This window comes from Python bivittatus, unplaced genomic scaffold, assembly GCF_059951505.1.
Source record: "Python bivittatus isolate LINGU-HERP-01145 unplaced genomic scaffold, Pbiv_v1 ctg000520_np1212, whole genome shotgun sequence".
Classification (NCBI taxonomy): domain Eukaryota; kingdom Metazoa; phylum Chordata; class Lepidosauria; order Squamata; family Pythonidae; genus Python; species Python bivittatus.
In genome coordinates this window covers 993,377-1,014,583 of record NW_028277080.1, presented here as the reverse complement: position 1 = coordinate 1,014,583, position 21,207 = coordinate 993,377, and the positions used below count along the sequence as shown (strand labels likewise).

Sequence of the window (21,207 nt, the reverse complement as noted above, 5' to 3'; positions counted from 1 at the left end):
ACTTAAATCTATTTCACATGAAAATAACAACAAAACATCTTACAAGAACAAACTCCTTCAAACTGGAAAAAATACTTTAACAGTGCCTTCAAGAGTTACTTGGAGGTGGATTTTAGATAACACTGTTTACATTTTTATAACATTCATAATAACAGTTATCATAAAATGCATATTTTCTTTTAAAAAATTGATATGTGTTTCTATAGGAAACATAGTCAATTTTAGTCAGTTAACTTTACACAAAGGAAAAATGTGGTGTGCACCCCTAAGTAAACTCCTGTCAGTTTCTGTCAGAACCAATGCCAGGTTTGAAAATGCTACAGAGATCAAAGGAGCTGAAGAAGCTTCAGAGACCTGAAGAGAGAAGAGGGATCTGCAGAGGCTAGATACTGGCAACAAAGCCAGTCTTCCAGCTGAACGCTATGCTCTACATCCACTGCCCTCTCGGCAAACTTCATCATCAACAAGGCCCGTTTCATGTCAATCCAATTCTGAAGAACTCCATGAAGGGCCTCCTTGTGCTTTAGTGGTTGATCTGTTAAGTCTTTCCTAGGACCCCAGAGCAGACACTGCAGAATCCGCTTTGCTTCTGTGATGTGGATACGTCTGATCGGGTCTGCTTCCAGGAGCAAGTGTGCAAGCTTCTGGAGCCCATGGGAATAAATGGAAAGGTTGGGAAGAGCAGGGAGGTCAGCCTGGTTGTATCCTTGTTCTCTGAGGTGGGTCTGAACTTCAAATGGGTTAGGCTGGTGCAGAAGCTCATAGATGAGAATGCCGGTTTGGAATTCATCAAACTTTTTGAACTGGGAGGCAGATACAATCTCTGGAGCTAACCGGGCCTGGTTCTTGTTTGCTTTGGATTCACTGGTACCTGGATTTTGCATGGCTTTTAAAAAATTGGTGATGAGGAGCCTTGGCAGGTGCTTGTCATTTTTGGTCCTGCTGCAGCCTACAAAAGGTTTGCAGCGCACCAGCAGTAGGTTTTCTAGGCAGAGATCTCTGTGAATGACACTGTGTTCTTTAAGGTGCTCCAACCCATTGCAGAGCTGTAGCAACAGGAAACACACTCTCCTCTCATACTGGTCTGGCTCATCTTTATGGAAAGTCTCAGCAAGTCCCACAAAGTCAGCAGCAGTCTGGTGCGGCACTTCACGGGTAATGACAACCACACACTCTTGCTCAGTGGCAGCATGGGAAGGACACTGGCTGTCCATGGAAGTATTTTTCACCATGCTGGAGGGCACAGAGGCTACAAAATGCCCACAGTCCTGCTGGATATTGAAGTGAACGGGAACAGAAGGGCTAATGCAGGATGCTGCAGCTTTAATGTCTTGAAATGTACATATCTATGAGCAAACAATACAAGCAAAGATTGGAAATATCATTAACATCTGGGGACCGATTAGGAAACAAAGAAATAGATCCAGAGACAAAGGTACTTGTTAAAGCAATTAGCAGGAAGCAGAATAACCCAACAGCTGAGTGGGAAAGTAGGTGAGCCACGAAGGTGGCATCTGAGAAACATTCAATCTATAGAAATTTTGGACTAAAGAACAACTTCGGATATTTCAGACTATGGTTCCCACAGTCCCTAGCTTTTATATCATGGTTACTGGGTCTGACATAAATTGAATTCCAAAACCCTTGACAGCACCAAGCTGCCAATCACTGCTAAATGTGAATGACAGGTAGCTAAGATTGAGCAGAAGGCTCAACCCTCCTAGTTTTTATATCACTTGACCCCTACTGAGTAATTACATGTGAACCTGCTGGTACTGGCTTGCTCTCTTAGGTTTTTCTCATTCCCCCCTTCCCTTTCTAAACCCTCTCCGTAAATCTAATCTAAATGGAGACAGTATAGCTCCAAGACTGTTTTTTTCCTTATGATACTCTGTAAAGTGTCATGCAGATTGACACTGTTATATTGTTGTTGTTATTACTACAATTAATATTACTGATAATTGTTCTTAATTTCTCCATTTCTATTGGAATCCCATAAGTAAAAATATGGTTTTCATTGCTATTGCTTTTTATCTCTTTCTTCAAATACAAGTTGATTTATTGTTTTGTTTCAAGCAGACACACACACACCAGGATCCAAAACTTTAGGAATATCCACAGAAAAATGAAGTTGTTATATGAATAATCCATTAAGTCTACTACACTGAAAGATCTCCCAACACTGTCGTTAAAAGGACTTCTATAGGAGGGTTCGTTTATATCTCTTCCTGGTTACAATTTACCCAAAGAACCATTCTCATTATTAGCTTGGATTAAAAAAATAAAGACAGAGGAAAACTCTGGGCCTTCTTGCATTGTGTGGAAAATGCTAAAAGTCTGAAATTTTGCATGGCTATCCCACCCATCTCCTGCAAATGGCACATGAAAAGAAAGAGGATGTTGGATATTATGTGTAATGCTCCAATTTTCCATATTCAACATAATGATTAATTTAAATAAAGCAAAATGGTCTATTATTCCATGAAAGGACCCATATTTTAGCTCAAAATTAAGGCCTGAAATTGCTGCTGAAATTGAGGCTGACTTCAGGTAGTGATGATATTGTTGTTTGGTCGCACAGTCAGCCAGAAGTTTAGACTGGATTTGGCATTTTTATCCACCTATTGAGTCCTTCCCAAGGACCTGGAATAGGCAGATGTTGTTTGATGGTGTTAAAGGTATCGTTGCAGGCTATATAAGCTGTTCCAAGTAAAGCTGCCTTTTGCAATTGACTGATGGTGATTTTGTCAACGCCGATGGTGTTGTGGTGCTCCAGATGTTTTGGGATTGCACCTAAAGCGCCTATAACTATTGGTACTATCTTTACTTTCTTTTGCCATAGTCGTTCTACTTCTATTTGCAGGTCTTTATATTTTGTGATTTTCTCCAGTTCTTTCTCTTCTATTCTGCTGTCTCCAGGCATTGCAATGTCCATTATCCAGACTTTTTTTTTGTAATTATTACTGTTGTTATTATTATCCTGTCTTTTTTTATGAACTGTGCTTTCTTTTCTGCCACAGTTATCACAGGCGTAAGGGGAAAACTACTCAGCTCAGTGGCTAAGTCATGAAATATGTCAGTCAAAAATATTTCAGCAGTGAAAAATGAAAGGATTCCCCCAAATTGCTGAACTACATTTTCCCATGAGGAAGTTGTGCACAGCAGCCTAACTTAGATCGTAGTTGTTTGGGCTCAGCTTTATGATGCTACAGTCTGCCAGCATGAGACAATAAAGGCACATTTTGTAGCACAGGCACACACACGTGTGGTCTGCAATGAACACAAAAAAAGGCTTATTTCCTTTCCTAGCAATTGCACGCTCTATTTTAAACACCCATTGTGAATCCACGCCAAGTGTGATTGCTTGAGTGACAGGAGACCAAGCCCTTTCCTTTGTGAAACTGGGATGCATGCAGACAACACTTCGTGCACAGCATTGAAAGTTAAGGCTACTATCCACAAATGGCAAAGAGATCAGCAGAACTAAAGTTATACAGGTTTTCGACTTCTTTATAAAGACCATCTATAGCCTCTTTGAATTAAAAAGATGTAACCTTATCTAGAACCAAGAGCAGGAAGCGACAATAAAAATTATGCTGGTGAAATTATCTGAAAAAGTGCTCAGTTCTCATCCCTGAAAAAAAAAAAGATGGTGGCATTGTTTCTTAAGGGTGTGCAACTATACCAGGGCACCCTTTAAAAACTTGGAGAAACATAAGCCAGAAAGAAGGTGGCAACTACAACGGCAGTCCCAGGCTTTCTGGTGGGTTTGAGCACAAGGAAGCCTCTGGAAATCCTGTCCTGCATTGCCAAATGTCTTGGAAAGGACGAGTCATTTGCACCCATGGAGGATTCCCATGATTCACAGGAATTCAGGGCCTCGTCAAATTCTTGGCACCAGTTCTTGTTCAAATGGTGTTGGAGGGGTCAAGACTTGCTTCCTGGTTGTTCTGCTCTCCTGGCACTAAAAGGGTGCCATGGCAACAATCCCAGCTACACCCTCTTGGCCTGACTCCAGACACTTCACTTCCCTGTTAAAGGAAGGGGAACTGTTGGTGCCAAGCATGTTGGCAGAGGCTCAGGAACTCTCCTTTCTTGTCAACACCATCAGAGAGATTTCTTTTTAATTTCTGTTTGCTCCAACTTGGCATTCTGGAGTTAGTAATTCCCTGCATTTGTCACCCTGGCTGTTTTTTTTAAAGCTCACCTTCTTAATCCATACTGGTTTCCCAATGGGCTTGATCCTGCTAGGTGCTATTTGCTCCTGAACTTTGCCTGAAGCAAAATTTGAAGGGAACTGGCTAATCCAGGCAAAATCTCCAAAAAGACCTCAAACTGAGGGCCAAAAATATTTTGATCAGAATAGAAGAAGAAAAAAGAAAAAAAAGAAACTGATGGCATATTTCTGTTTAACCCTACATTCAAGCAAACCTGCAGATTTTCCCAGGCCACCCCTGAGAAATTTTGAAAGAGAGCAACTGTTTTTAGCGTTTAAATCAGACTAGTGAAAGTACTCTGACTAGGTTACCCAGACAAAGCAAGACAAAGCAAACGAAACTGGTGATATTCTCAAAGTCTCATGATCTGCTTATATTTCACCTCAAGCAAAGCCACTCAAAAGTGACTGAAGGGGATGCATTTAAGACCTAGGAACGTTCTCAAGACTAACGTTAGAGGTCAGAAACTATAACCAGGCCCCACTTCCCACAAGCAAGAGACCAGCAAGAAGAACTAACAGCCACTGCAACTGGGGAGAATTATGCAGACCTCAAGATCGCATGCTCTGTGGACCTTTCCATTGCTTCTAGAGAGTTGTCTCCTCCTCCAGTTGTGTCAAGTGTCACAAAAACAAAAAGGACTCTGCAGGGTGGGAGCACCTGCTCCTTCTTGACTCTGACTTTAGCTGAACCCACTTTTGGCTGGATGCATTCCCTGGGGGATGACAGGAATGAGAAATGTTTCCTGTCCCTACATTACAAAATGATATTCTGCAACTACTTACCTTCACTGCATAAGTGCTAGAAGGATCCTTGGCACACGTTGCACAGAAATATACAGCATCTCCTGCATTACAGCACGGTTTGTTGCAGGTTAGTTTGAAGAAAGGCCAGTAGTTCTCACTGAAACGCAGCTCACTTCTTTGATCATGCATAAAATAATCTTCACATTTTGAAACCAGGCGGCGCAAGGATTCTGCATAGAGTCCTCCTAACTTGGTATACATGCTTTCTTTGCTGTTGATGTTGCTGAAGAGATTATGGAGCTGAAGGCTAGAACCTGAGGAGACCTGGATGGACATACTGTGCTGCGAGGAAGAACGAGACGGAAGGTTTCGATTCTGAAAGCTGCAAAGGTTGCTGTTCTTAGTTGAACATGGGAATGGAGAAGTGGACCCTTTGAAGTTTTTTCCCAGAGACTCAGAGGAAGAAATTGTATGATGGTTAATTCCCAAGTTAGAACAAAACAGAGGTTCTTCTTGGATACAGACGTTACTTTCCGACTGACTAGAGTTCAACTTGAGGCTTGTAAAAACTGCTGCTTTTGATGGAGAGGATGAGCCCCAATAAAATCCATCGGGTGATGAAAGAGCTCTACTGACAGTTTTCTTTTGGGGCAGAGGGGGTGGCTCTACAGTTTTGCATGGTGGTGTGTTTTCAGTCAAACATGCAGAGAAATGAACTGAAGGAAACACAGGTTTCTCGGGATGGGTGGATGAATGAAGACTCATTTTACATAATTCTCCTGAAATACATGTAGACAGTAAACTGATTATAAGCCAGAAAGTCTTGGCAGCATGGATAAAGACATTTTACAATGTGAGCTCTAGTATCAAGTTATATCTAAAAATGAAGCAAAGAAGCAAAGAACAGTATCACTTACTGAGAATATATTTAAAAAGGGCTTATCTAAATATGGTATGGGAACAAATGACTTCCCACATCAGTGTCACTGACCTGGGCAACAGTGGCCTGTTAAGCAACCACCACCACTGATAAATAAATAAAGATAAAAATCTCTCTACTCCAGTATCCCTGTTGCAGCAGTTTCTCTGTGCACCCAAATTAGTGCTGGATTATCAGTGGAGACAACACAGTAATGGATCCAGGGCTCAATTCACTCTATAAATGACAAAATTGGTCACAAACTGGACCAGATGTTTCTGCTATATCTTACAGATGCAGCACATGATCTGTACAGCACATGTCCTATGCTGTATTCCATTCCTCCCCCCCCCCCCCAAGTTCTTGTGTGACTTGATCTTTGGAATCCTACTGGTGTTTTGGTGAGCTGTATCCTCCTTGTATTTGAGCAAAGTAGGCAAAAATGATCTCATTTTTCTTGTTCTTGCTCGTGTCAGCTTGTAAATATGCCACATACTCTTTGACATGCCCTATCCTCTGACTTTGGGGAAGTAGCCAGACAGCATTGCAAACAACTTCCCATTTTGTGGCAGAACTATTAACCATACCAGTGCTCTATTTCTCCATCTATAGTGAACGTAACATGGGCACATAGTGTTTCTAGCAGGGTTACTTTCTGTGGAAGAAGAAATGGGATCAATGAGGACAGGACCAGTTAGGCTGGCAGGCCTTTAAAGTGTTTGTGTGAGAGAAACATAGCGTTTCCCAACCTGCTGACTTCCCCTGGGGTTATCCCTAAGGTTCCTTCTTGCTCCTGCTGGAATTATTAGAATGCCTTGCATTTTTGGGTGCTGGTGAAGTTGCACAAACTCTATGCATATTGATAACACCCCTTTCTGCTTTGTTCCCCAATCATTCTTTCTGCTGCTGAAACAAGCTCTCGCAAATCCTGAAATACATAAGGTATGCCTGCAAGTCTCTTGGTGGTTGCTGTTGTTGGCATTGATTTGTTTGTTATTGGTGGAGTCAGCACTAAAGTAAATTGAATAGTTAGCACCTACCTGCAGAAGCACATTTGGTCTTCTGATGCCTGCAGTAACTGAACATTCCAATCTACTTTTGGATTCCCAAGAACAGTCTAATCCTTGCAATCAGCATTCTAACTTAGACTTACTCAGATATATAGCCATTCACCTTGCCCCCCAGCGGCCTCTCTTCCCATGCAGATTCTAGCAGACTCCTTGGTTTATTGAGGAGCTGCAGGAGGTGAAGATATGCCTACAGCAATGGCCATGGAAAATGAAGAATGAATATGAATCAACATAATTGTGTACCCATGTTTGGGTGTATACCATGGTGTTAAGGCTAGCAAAGCATATCTTTATTTATTGCATCTGCAGACTTCCATCTGTCAGCAATTTTAAGATGATCCTTTCTCCCTCTGGGGGAAATCCAGGGTGAAGATAGTTTTGAAGGCCTTTTGTGACATGTTTGTGAGTTTTTCTGTGGATAAAATTGCTCAGATTTACACAATGTTGAATATCACTTGGGCAAGATCTAATGAGATAATTCAAGTGCCATCTTGTGAGTCCATCTGGGATTCTTTTGAACTTCTGGAGGCCAAGGATTTAGATAGACTTTCTCTAGCATAAGCTCTGCCACCCATGGTTTGGATCTAGACCCATCTGGTTTGTAAGGGTGATTAGGTACAGTATGTAGGACTAGTTTTGGGAGGTGGTTAATATTTCTTTGAGGAAGGGGGTTATGCCATCCGCTTTGAAGGAGGCAGTGGTACACCCCCTCTTGATGAGTTCTTTTCTTGATTCAATCATTTTGGACAACTTTTGTTTCATCTCTCACCTCCCGTTTTTGGGGAGAATGTTTTGAAGAAGGTGGGGGAAGTCATCCATATTTTCAGATCAAGTACTAGTAGCAGCAACAACCTTAAAATTGAAGTGTGGAGTTCAAAGCATATTTCCAGCAAGTTCTGCACTGGAAACTAAGTCTAACCCCTTCATATGGGTGTACCAATCTAAGACTGTAATGAACTGACTGATACTGGAAATGAATCACCAAGTGTAATAAAGAAACACTATTGGAAGGTAGAAGTCAATGCCATACAGTGTTTTGAAGATGATGTGACATTTTGTCATGTAGATGAGCACTACTGTCTGCCCTAGACAAATAAATGAAGCTGGGACAGGGTAAACATTTAAGCAGAAAGTAAGCCATATGAGAACTTGGTAAAACGCCTACCTGCTCAGCATCAGATACTGGAAAACCAATGTTGGCTGAAGCATGGCATTCTTTAACAGTTAATATATGGTGTTTCCTAAATTTCTGGAACTAAGGAGCATTCTCCTTCTAAAATTAAATTCATGCTTTAAGAAAATGTTATGAATAAAGGTGCTTGCTTTTTCTAGTTTTGCATTATCCACTGATTTGATTTGCCTCCCAACTGCAGTGCAGAAAATCCTGTCATGATATAGCAAGCTGTCTCATCTGTGTGAGAGAACTGTGTGGGAAAAAGGCTAACAGGACCCTCTTTACATTTTATTTCTAATGGTATGCAGGCAGTTCTATAGTTTGCTCTATCACCCAATTACACAATTACTAAATTGGGAAAAATGTATTTTCCTATTATGACTTTCATGCTATATTACTAGAGGGTCTTCAGAAGCTTCTTACAGATTCCTCAATGAAAAAATAAGGCTGGATAATTTTTCCCTAAAGGGCACCTTCTTGCCTATGGAAACTCTTCTTCCCCTGCAGCATGTCTCTACATGGAGCATTCTCAATTTGCAGAGGGCAACAGAGAAGTTGAATAAACCCATTAATAGCAGTCTACATAAGCACCCTAGAAAACTACTTTGCAGCCCATATCAATATGTACCAGGAAATATGGAAAACAGAATTTACATTTAGCTGAGGAGGAAGTCAGCTCTGTCTTTTTTCAGGGGGCTGGCTCTGCCTTCCTTTGGAATGGTCTCCCTTGTGTTGTAGGGTTAGTTCCCAACCCTGCAGGTCTTTAAAAAGGTAGTTAAGATCTGGCCCTTTTCCCAGATTCTTGGGTCAGGATGAATAGAATTCCCAATTGGTGAGTTATAATATATTTTAGTCCTGATTGCCATTTAATTGTTTTAGTTTGCTTTAATGGTAGTTATTCTTTTCCATTTGTATTTTTGTTTAATGATTTTGTGTGCCACCTATGTTGTTTGACTTGGGTGGTCAAATAAATGTTCCAGATGAATGAATGAATGACTGAGTTGTATTAATTTCCTTCACCACTTACTGGTGCATTTTTGCATCCCTTAATACCTGCCCAGTTTGTGAACCAATAAGCTTTACAAATCACCATAAGCCTTTAGTACTTCTCCTCCCAAGAAGACTGGTCCAAAGATTCCATGGAGAAATGGCAAGCTGATTTTATAGGACAAGTTTGTTTTTGGATCAACTGAAGAAATGGGAAGTACCAATCATTCCATCTGTAGAATGTGTTTCTTTCATAATCACCACAATCCCACACAATTACACAAAATTTAACTACCTCCACCACTGAATGCCTTTGTATCCAAATTCAAGCTGGCTGTGGATCCCCTGAGGCTCTCAGTAGAATCGCTGTTGAGCTGCTCCAGTTCACCATTTTTTACTGTTTGTAGATGGCGCCTAGAATTTTGGGGGAAATATGCCATAAAAATATGGTAAATGTATGCAATAGACACATTGCTTTTGAAGCATTATAGCAGGTCTGTTTGAGAGTCCCTTGATTCCGCCAGCTTTGCTTCAGTTTGCATTTGTCTACACCTATTTCGTTCAAGGTGTAGTACATATAAACAGAACGGCCTCTCACAGCAACAAGACATATAACAGAAACAGCCAGCTAAAGGAGTAGTGGTAGATTTGTAAACCTAAGCAAGTACTACATTTGTTAATGTCTGGATAGATGACAGTTTAGGGAATACCACATAAGTCTGAGCTAACTAACCCACTTCATTCCTTGGCAGGCTGGAGTGCACTGATCAACCCTCCCTCCCAATCTTTCATCCATAAACAAAAGAGAAAACATATAGCATTCCCTTTTTCCCCCTACAACAACAACCCTGTGAGGTAGGTGGGCTGAGAGAAAAATGACTGGCTCAAAGTCACCTGGTGAGCTTCTGTGGCTGAGGGGGAGTAGAACCTGTGTCTTCTCAGTACCAGTCAAACATCTTGACCATATACCAAACACAGGACCTGCACTCCTAGTTATTCCTAAAGGCTCATTCAACAAGCAAAGATAGATCCCAAGTCACCTCATGAAACTCTTGCCATGCTATCTAGTTCCTAATTCCTCATCCGTAAGCCCTTGGTAATGTATTTGATCCTAGGGAATATTCCTGTCCACCTAAGTTTAAATTAGGAATCCTTTGTTCCTTCTTAGAAGCATTTGATCAGCCCTCCCTAGAGGGGTTACAATCAGGACAGCATGCTAAAGGTTTGATTGGGCTTTCCAGTTGTTATAAAGTCCTTTTATAGAAATCCTTTTTAAGTCCTCCTTTCTGCAAAAGAGCGATAAAGCTCAACGGGGCTTGGGAGTGAAGGTTGGTCAGGGAGGTGTTGGACAGGAATGGACTTTGTTGCTAGGCAAAAGGAGAAAAGAGACCACCGCCTGAGACTCCCTGAGTCTGCAGGATTTCTTCATCTTCTAACTGCACCACATTTCTCTTGCATAGCACATGGATTCTGAGTTTGTCATAACAAGCCATGGCTAGAACAAGTCAAGATTCATAAACAAGCATGAAGGCATGGCTTCAAAGTGGAACTCTTGGAATAAAAATAAACACAGTCGATTGCTTGAAGTTGACCCTGAAACTTTGGTTCAGGACAATCTGGCAACACAGCAATTTCATCAAAAGAATATGAGTATTCAGTGGCATCAATTCAGAACTGGAAATTCTTTTCAAAAGCAAGCCGGCTGCCTTTGCAAAAGCACTGCAGCACTGACTGTAGGAAGTCACTGCGGAAAGAGAGTTCTATTTATTCCCATTGCTGTTATGCTTTATATAAAATGCATTTTCTGAATAGGAATAAAAGCGAGATAAAAAGCATTGCTGCTTGGGGAACTGCAGCTCGGATGTTTTTGCCAGTTTAGAAATTAACCTCCAGTGCTCTCGGCATAGCGTTATTTAGTGCTGGGAAGGGAGGGTCACAAGAGCATCTTCAGGGACATTGTGAAGAATACTCTAGACATCTGATGGATAAAGTTGCTCTGACCCACTTGATGTTGGACTCGGATCTTGTACTGTTAACTGGTGAGTGTTTGATCCTGTAATTCCTAAAGAAATGGACAGTGTCCTTGTGACTGTTAACCAGGCACCTGTCTTTTCAATGCATGTTGCTACTGGCTGGTTAAGTCCTCCCAGAAGGTGACAAATAGTTGGGTATATGCAGTACTCAATTCATCTTTGAGTGAGGAAGTGGTCAATTCTATCTGCTTGAAACCAACAGTTCTGGAAAATTTCTGGCTAGTTTCCAACCTGCCCTTTTTGGGGAAGGCTGTTGAGTAGGTAGTCAGGCTTCAACTTCAGAAGGCCCTGGAGAAGGAATATCTGGATCTTTTTCAGTTAGTTTCAGGCTGGGACATAGTATGGAGATGCCACTGATCACATTTGTTGACAACTACTAATAGACCCATCTTGGTTCTCCTAGATCTCTCAGCGACTTTCAATACCATTGATAATGATATCCTTCAGATTGTGGAGATTAGGATTGGGAGGCATGGGGTTATGTGGTTCTCCTCTTTTCTCTGTGCTTGGTTCTAGTCAACACTGACAGGAAAGGAGGGGCTGAGCCAGAAGACCCTGGTTGTGGGGTGACACAGGGCTTGAAGCTCTTGCCTCTCCTTTTTAATATTTGCATGAAGCTGCTGGATGAGGTCAGGTGTTATCAGAATCAGTTGATGATACCCAACTGTAAATCCTGACCCTGCATAGAACAAGTGATGCTGTCAAGGTCTTATCCCAGTGCCTGGAGACTGTTGGGGAGGAATAGGCTTAATCTTAATCTTGACAAGACTGAGTGGCTGTGTATTAATGGTCCTTCTGGTGCCTTGGATTTTCCATACTTACTTCTGAATGGAGCTGTCTATTTCACCATGTTCGGTCTGGAGTATGGCTTCCTCCCCTGTGTATAGATTACTGTTTTTCTAAGGACATTCCGCAACTGGACATGGTCAACAAGATAAAAGGCCTTTCTCTAGTCAATTAAGCACATATTGACTTCTTTTTGGTATTCTCTGGCTTTCTTGCTTATCCAACGTGCATCAGCAGTAATGTCTCTTGTTCCTCAGCCTTTTTCTAAAACCAGCTTGAACATCTGGAATTTCCCTTCCTGTGTTCTCTAATTTGTGTTGAGTGATTTTAAGTATTATTTTGCTAAGATGTGAAATTAAGACTGTTGTACAATAGTTTGCACACTCTGTTAACTGCCTTTTCTTTGTACTGGAATATAGATTGACTCTTGCAGTCTGTTGGTCACTGTGTCATTCTCAAGATTTGCTGACATAGTTGGTTAATACCTTTACTGATTCTTCTTCTGTTGCTTGCTGTATTTCTATAGATATTTCATCTATCACTGTAGCCTTGTGACTTGGCAATGACTGGAATACTGATCTAACAATTTTGTAGCACTAGGGGTTTTGTGAATGTGAATAGGGAATATCTTCTAAGATAACTTGCATGTAGACATCTCTACTTTTTAATTTCAATATATTCCTTCCATCTTTGTCTGATCTTGAAATCAGTTATTATTAGTCCATTGACATCCTTTACCATACCAATTTGAAGTTTAGTTCACAGATATTTTGGAAGACTTCCCTTCTTTTTCTGGCTCTGTTCCCAACTTCAATGTCTTTACAAATGTCATTATGATATTGCTTCTGATCTCTTCTAACAGCTCTCTGAAATTCTTGGTTAAATTCCTTCTGAGATCTTTATTTTTCTGGCTTTGGCTTCTCTTCTCTTCTTGGCAATTTCCACCAACCGTTCTGACATCCGGTTTGCTTCCTTCTGTTTCTTGATCTTTGGCAGTCTCTTTTTATTTATTTACTTATTTATTAAATTTCTCCCCGCCCATCTCCCCCCAATGGGGGACTCTGGGGGGCTCACACAAAACATTAAAACCATAAATACATATAAATACATAAAACATAAAAAATTTAAATAAAACACTACTAAAAAAGAAGAGGAGAGTCCAAGAAGATGATGGATCTGGAGCTGAAGACAGCAGGCCTCTATGGGGCTAGCCATCCCCACGCTTGATGTATTCCCTCCCCACCCCAGGCCAAGTGGCAGAACGAGGTCTTCAAAGCCGCCCGGAAGGCCAGGAGTGAGGGGGCCAATCTCACCTCTGGAGGCAGAATATTCCAAAGAGCGGGGGCTACAGCAGAGAAGGCCTGCCTTCTGGACCCCACTAATTGGAGTTCTTTTACCGAGGGGGTTCGAAGCATGCCCCCTCTGTGTGATCGGGTGGGACGGGTTGAAGTCATGGGGAAGAGGTGGTCCCTTAGGTAACCGGGCTTTTTACATTCATCCTTAACATTTCTTTGATTTCATTCCATAGTTCCTCTAGTTCCCTATCAGTGAGGTTCAGGACTCCAAACTGTTCTGATGTCCTCCTTGAAAATGGTGGGCTCAAGTTCATATTTTTCATACTGATTGGCTTTGTTCTTTTGCTTTAACTTAACTTGGAACTTGCACAAAAGCAGTTTGTGATCTGTTCCAAAATAAGCCTCTGACTACATCTTTGCTGTTACAACCAAGCTCTTCCACCTCCTTGTCTGTACCAATAATATAGTCAAATTGATTTCTGTGTACTCCATCTACTGTCTGTTGGTTGTCTGAAAATTGTGCTACCAATGAAGAAATTGCTGGATTTCCTAGGTCATACAGCCCAACTAAGTTTTCCATCTTACTATTTCCAAATTTGGCATTCCAGTCTCCAACCATAAGCAGCACATCTTACTTGCATTTTCTGTGAATTTCAGATTGAACTTGACCATAAAACTTATAAATGCAGAATAAAACCAAATGGTATTCTGTTAGAATCACTACAAAAGTGAAGTCCTAATCAAGAAAAAGTTCACTCTGAAACAGTACCAAACCCTGATCTTTGAGGAAATCACAGTTCACAGAGGTATACAATTTAAAAATATTGAAATCAAAATAAGATGTTCTTTTCCCTTTGTCCCTGCATTTTGCTATCCTGAAGAGTGGCAGAGAGGTACATTTCTGCTTTACTCAACATTCAGAATAATGCATATTCTGTGTGAACAGTGTGAGGCAAAGATTTCAGTCAAAGGTAATATTTGAAAGAAGTGGGCACTTGGCATCTTTGGAATAGTGTCCTTGACAGGTGTAAATGACTACATAGTGCAGCAAAGTAGTCCTATGCTAGTCTACTCAGAATACCGATAGAGTTCACTGAATTGGAAGTGTAACCTTCATCAGCATCGCTTTTTCAGTAGCTATAAATGAGAAGTTCAATATTCATCCAATCAAGAAGGTAATAGATGAAGGGAAGTAAAATATTATCAGTTTTGCAAAGAAAAACACAGAGTTCCACTATGCTACTGCTGCTGGGACTGGGGGAAGAATGGGAGTCACATCAAAGAGCATGTACAATTCAGAGGATGTATGTCCTGCCAAAAAACTCCTTGGCTATTGAGAGACCTGCCTACAGAATAAGAGGCTATCTTCTATTAGGACTAAGGGCAAGGGAGAGCAGAAAAGGCTTTTCTATGATCACTCCCTGGTCCCTCCTTCACCTTGGAAACAGGTCACAGCTAGGTCAGATGAATCAGTCTGGTCAGTTTTGCATTACTCAGTCACAAAAATGTTCTGTCCAGTTTCCACACTGATTTACATTTTTAAAAATCCCGAACATACAAATATTTATTTGCAACTTCCTCTAAAACACGCATTTACTTATGGAGCCAAGGACACTGTTCCAGAACTTGAGTAAGTGAATGATCCAAAAGGAAGGTGGATTCTAATCAGCACATTAAATTGGCTCACTTAAAAATGGAGACCAAAATCCCCTAATTATAACTGAGGGGGGACATTCCATGTTTATCTGAATGGTACTTCTTTCTTTTGCAAAACTGAAACATCTTTAAAGAAGTAGAAACTTGTTTTTCTGTAGATATAATGGGGGGGGAGATAACATCTGGAATGGCTTTCTTCAAAGTACAGAAAAATTGCTGATGTTTAGAATACTTAGAACACACAAGGAAAAGATACACAACTCAATCATGTACATTTGTGTGTGCGTGTGCGAGAGTAAGCAAGTTCTATTTATTTACTCTCATACACTGCAGGCTTAATGTTTTCTAATTTAGGATATCAGCACAATTTGATTCTTAAGCCAGAATTTGGATGGAGAAAAGATCTGCATTATAAGCAACAACTCCAGACATAGGTATCCTGCAGGGCAAATGACAACAAACACTTCACAACATCATTGAACAAATAATGCACTCGTGCAATTTGTGTCAGTCATCGATGTGCCTATTGCAAATTATGTAACTCCATTATTTTTGCAATGACATGGTGTGTGAGATGTCGTTTTAATGTCATTGTGGCTTCTAACAGAGGCTTATGACTCCAGATGTTCCATCAACCTTCACTACTGGCCATACTGGCAAGACTGGCTGGAACTGGAGTTTAACATAGCTTACAAGCTGCCCACTGCCTCTCTACATCCTCCTAAGCAATATGATTTGATATGGTAGTTCCCTCTTCAAAAGGGTTATGGCTTTAAGTGCTAAAAATTACTACATCTGTCAATCTTATCCTCCCTTTCCAGTGTTGCCTGCGGCATATTTCTGAGTGATACACAAAGATCCATTTTCCTTCTACATAACAGATAAAGGGTGATTATGTTTTGTGAGATTACTTGATCGCTGACTATTAACTGACTATTAACTGAAACAAAGGTCTGTTCATCCCTTCTGCCACTCCGTTATCCATTCATCCCTTCTGCTGTTCATCCCTTCTGCCACTCCTTTCATCTGTTCATCCCTTCTGCCGCTCCTTCTGCCGTTCTGCCCAAGAGTTTAAAAACGAAGTAACACAACCTCTAAAAACAGGAGTTTTAATTCCATTTTATTTAAGCATCCCCTGAATTGCATTTCAAGATAAACAGCCAAGCAGCTTTCCTGAAACACATCGTGGGGCTAATTTGAGGAGTGCCTTCTCTCTATTCACAAGCCAACATCTGAAGCAGGGCCCATCTTTTTCCCAGGAGGAGAGTCATGGAAAAACGTTTTCTCTAAGATTTCTTGGAACTATATTATGTTGAGTACGGATGGGCAAATGTCATTCTAGTGAGATCTATTTTAGTTCCTTCAACAGGAGCCAACAGTGAAACTAGTGGTAAACACCAAAGAGTCATAAACCTTTGACAACCTATTACAAGTCACAGATATTTCCATCACTGCCTATAGATCCTGACGTATTTTCATTGGCCACTGATCTAGGTCACTAAAGTTTAACTGAAGCTGAAAAAAAAAATTGGAAGTTACTGCAGCTCTCTCAAGTTAGAGGGACTGTTTTATGGAATCCAAATTCCTTTATTTTGAACATTCCAGACGTTTTCAAAGGCAGCAACTTATAAAGTATGTCACAGTAACTCAGCCTAGAAGCTATAGCAACAGAGTTGGTTTTCAAGCTCTTGTCTGGCCAGCCATGGTTTATTGAATACATATGTAACACTAAGCCAAATCAACAAATCATTTCAAACAGTCGATGCAGTACAGGTAATAATTGTATTCCGAAATTATGTTGCAACAGGGGAAAGTAACAGTAGTAAGATGGATGAGGCTACCCTAACTGATCTGACTTAGGGCTATCAGATCCTGACTCCAAAAATCCACTTGAGCAGTGGATGCAATCAAAAAGTTCCCCTTATCTCTTTGCTGCCAGCTAGTTATTATCTGGATTTCTTAAGCCCAGAACTGGTAGTCTTACTCTAATTCCAACCTTTCTTTCCACATCCCAGTTTCCCAATGTGGGAAGGGAAAGCCAAAAGGGGGGGTTGATACTGACATTCACCTGAGCTCAATAAATCAGAGTTCCTAATTTAATGGAAGCATCTACAGGTAGTCCTTGCTTAATGACACTAATTGGGACCGGAAACCCCGTTGTTAAGTGATGCAGTCATAAATCTAAAAACATGTCCATGCCGCTTAGCAGCAGCAGTTCCAGCAGTCCTGGTTGCTGTCATTAAGAGAGGACTACATGAGTCGTTAAGTGAGGAGCTCATGTAACTGCAACTTGCAACTTCCTGCCGGCTTCCCCATTGACTTTGCTTGTTGGAAGTTGGCAGGGAAGGTCACAAATCATTATCATGTGACAGGACGCTGTGACAGCCAGAACTCTGAGGACCAGTTGTAACTACCACTCGTTCTCCACCATCATAAGTTTGAACGGTCACTGAATAAGTGGTTGTTAAACAAGGACCACCTCTATCAGTGTCTGAGTAAATGTAAGTAGAAATCTTTTTGCTGTATTTTCATCCATACATCATAAGCAGGGTGCTCTTACTCATGTTAATATTCATTACTCAGCGTTAATGACTGAACAAACCTAATATCTATCCCCTATTCTCTGCCTGGATACATGAGCTCAAAGTAAAAGAGCGTAATTATTTTGCTTTTACTCATCCATGAGAATGCAGGAATTTAGGGAATTCCCCATGGAAAAAAAAGAGTACCCAATAAGAGTACATGTTTTTTACAGTTTAACTTTCCCTAACTTAGTGCCCTCCCCCTCACCCCCCGATACACTGGGTTACAAATTCCATCATTCCTAATCAACATGGATGCTGACTAGGGTGATAGGAGTTTTAGTTACACACATCTGGAAAGCGGCAGGTTGAAGCCTGCTCCAACTCATCCCTCCCTTCGATTTTCATTTTTCTCTTGCAAAAATATTTAACTATAGTTAATTTCTGAACTTCCAAATAAATAGTCACAGGCCCTTCCTTACAACTTTTTCCTGGTCTCTACAGATAAAGTCATTCAGCAGAGTGAGGGCTTAACTTACTCAGAGCAACACAATGAAGTTCTTGTCAGAAGAGTGAGCATTTTCAGACACATCTGTTTTCTCTGATCAGCAATGTGCTTTTGTTTTCACTTGAAGGGAGAAGGTTCCAGAAAAATGACTGATTCACTGCTCAATCATCTGAAATGCTATTTTTATCTATCAGCTTACAGTAAAAAAAAAAAGTCTCAGACTCAAGAAAAAATTAGGGTTGATTTCAACTTATGTTTGAAATACAGAAGCCATTTAAAAAACAGAGTAGCAAAACTTCACTTCCATTAAGTTGCAGCTAATGGTTTTCTGCAAGCCTGGTTCAAACTAGAAATTGTTACAAAATAGAATGCTGTTGCTCAACAATATACATACTGTATATACCCACATGGAGAATTTTTATCCTAGGAAATATCCATATGTTTCCACTAGAAAGCAGGAACGGGGGAAACAGAGAATCATCACTGGAACACCCTGAATTATATCATTTGTCATAGCTACCTAGCTTTGATTACTTATAACCAACCTAAACATTTTTTTATTGTTGTACCTGGGTGGTTTCTTTGGAGGCAGTCGAGGAGTTACAACTTCCTCAGGTCCAGTCTCACCTTTAGGGAACTCAAAGGCAAAAGTCGTTGACTGGCTCATTTCTCCAGTTTCAACCGCTTGAACAGAGCATGGCTTCATCTGAAGGCAATCAGAAAAACTTGGAGAACTAATTATTTCATTCTCCTTTTCCACTATACTTCTTTGCTCTTCTTCCTCTTCTTCCTCAATCCTGCACTGCCTGTGCCAGGATATATGGTAGTATTTTGGTCTTCTCTCAGAGCATGAGGGTAAAGGACCTCTGCTGGATTCGTCTGGAGAGATGCTGTTCATCTGTGAACACAAGGATGAGAAGGGCCCAACCACAGTGCCATCTGCCTCATTCCTTGGAATACTGGTATCACAGGTTTCAGCAATGGAAGAACTGGCTTTAATGGAAGAACTGACTGATTGTGGAAGAGACTCTTCAACTCTAGGAGGGCTTCCTTTGGACAGCTTTGGAGGAATAGCAGGAGTCCTATCAATCATATTCTTGCTAGCCACTGGAGACTCAGTCTCTGGACTTTTGTCTTTTGAATTCATATCATGTCTGTCTTGTGGCAACTCTCTAGGCTCAAAGAAAGGTGATGTTTTCTCAGTCTCTGGGCTAATAGTGGGGCTAACACATGGCCACTGTACCCCAACTGCTGAGTCTGGGCTGCTAAGAAAAAATGCTCGATTGTCATCTTCTGTTTGTGGGGCCATTATAGTAATAGTTGCTGCTCTTGGTGTGGCATGATCCTGAAAATTCCTCTCGCAGCTCAAATGGAGGGTCTTCTCTCTCCCATCCTCTTGATTTTCACTTGGGCTAATTGTCAAGACACCACTCTTTAGAGCACTAGTGTTACCATGCTGCACCTTTTTCCTCTTGGAACTCTCAGCATAGATGGGCTCATTTTGATCCTTTCCTTGAAGTGAAAGCTGTTGCTCTCTAGGATTACCCGTGGTGTCTGTAAGCTTGTTTTCAATTTGATCTGAGGCTCTGACCAGAAGACAGTAAGGATTTCCTTGGGACAAACCAAAAGAACTGCTATTTTTTAACACAGTATCTGGTGGACATGCTAATAAGTCTCTTTCCGGGTTTAAGGGGTTATATATAGAATCATGCACATGACAGTCGGAGAGTGAGTTCAAGACCCTTCTTTTATCTTCACTGAAATTTGTTACCCTGGATGCACTGACCACGGTATCCTGGCCCTGAAATTTTGAAAAAGAATTTTCATTATCAGGCCATGCTACGCTGGTGGTGGGTTTCTCAAAGGCTTGATGTTTTACACTAAAGGAGAAGTACTCCCAACCTTCACTCTTTTGTTCAGGGAAATTAAATACACTAGCAGTATTTGCTGCTCCCCTTTGGTGGATGGAAGAGCATTTCTCAGGAGCAGCAGGCACAAGACTGAGGCTCCAAATTGGCATGGCCGTGTTCATCTTGTTGGATGCTTTGACCCCATCCCCGTGTGTGCATACCTCATTACTGAATGAGATATTTCTTTCTGCCCTTTCAGGACCAGATGGGCCAAGGAATGAAGGACAATCTTGTGGGATGTTCTGAGGCTTCCTTTTGATCTCATTGACCTGCATTGATCAAAGATGAAATATAATGAGACAGACATTTCTCCAAGATAGATTGGGATAAAAGAAAAAATACTTCATATATATTTCTATTAGGATCTCCCATAATATGGTTGCATCCATCTTCTAAAAAAGTATAACAATGATTTGGCTAATGTCGAGTATGTGCAATGAACTCTTCTCTGGAATCAATGGGATTATGCCCTTATTAACTGAAAAACAGAGTTTAGTATAAAACAATAAATAAAATAAATGAATCAAATTACTAGCCATTTATACAGCCTTTCAGATTGACTACACTTTTCCTCCCTATAACCTTTTATTGGGCATGCTAAAACTAAAGATAGGAACATTTAAGTTCTGCTAAATTTACTGAAACGAAACACTTAACAATGTTGATACTTTGTCTACAGTAGATAGAGTAGATAGCTCCCATGATCAACCCTATTAGTAATGCTGGCAACTTAAGTTTAACCACAGTTTAATGGAACATCTGGGGGAGGGGCTCCAGTACTTGTTATTTCCAATTGTCTGTTAAATCAGAGGTTATACAACCCATGATGATAACATTGTGCAAAAGATGCACATTATGTCATTTGTGTTATGCCCCCATTATGGATCCAATTTGTGTACAGGCAGTCCTCATTTAATGACCCTAATTGGGACTAGCAACTTTGCCATTAAGCAAAGAGGTCACTAAGTGGGAAATCACATGACTGCGACTGTGCTTTCCAGCTGGAAAGAGACAAGACTACTGTTTTATACCGTTGACTTTTGTTTGCCTCCTAACCATTCCCCTGCCCTTCAGGATGCTCAAGTGCCTGCTTACGGTCTCGTACACACTGAACGCAATGTGATCACACTGCAACCTGGGGCTGGGAGCCTGGGCATGCTACACAAACAGCTTACTCTCCTGAAAGCCCTTTCTCTCCAATCTCTCTGCTCTGAGGGGTGGCGGGCGGGGGGGGGGGGGAGAAAAAAAGTAAGCGATTTCTGTAGGCAATTTCTCCTTTGCCTGACCCCTTCCCACTACTGGCATGATCACACTGCTTTTGATGTGTAAAAGAGCAAACAGCTTGAAATCTCTTCCTCTCTAATCTCTCCGTTCTGGAGGGGGA

The 21,207-nt window shown here is 41.0% G+C and overlaps 1 protein-coding gene across 3 annotated transcripts in view; it reads right to left on the bottom strand.

Moving 5' to 3' along the window:
• The window catches only part of PRAG1 (PEAK1 related, kinase-activating pseudokinase 1), a 41,823-nt gene continuing 20,616 nt past the window's right edge, over positions 1 to 21,207 (bottom strand). Inside the window, exons 3-7 of one of the 3 annotated variants that reach the window (XM_088147464.1) lie at positions 19,985 to 20,092; positions 18,483 to 19,714; positions 9,409 to 9,527; positions 5,003 to 5,742; positions 2 to 1,346 (exon numbers count right to left, since the gene is read on the bottom strand). In XM_088147464.1, coding sequence (XP_088003590.1) covers positions 327 to 1,346; positions 5,003 to 5,742; positions 9,409 to 9,527; positions 18,483 to 19,714; positions 19,985 to 20,092 — 3,219 coding nt within the window. In that variant the 3' untranslated portion in view covers positions 2 to 326. Of the gene's footprint in view, positions 1,347 to 5,002; positions 5,743 to 9,408; positions 9,528 to 18,482; positions 20,093 to 21,207 lie in introns of all 3 variants that reach the window. The other 2 variants (XM_088147463.1, XM_088147465.1) reach the window with 2 other exon arrangements.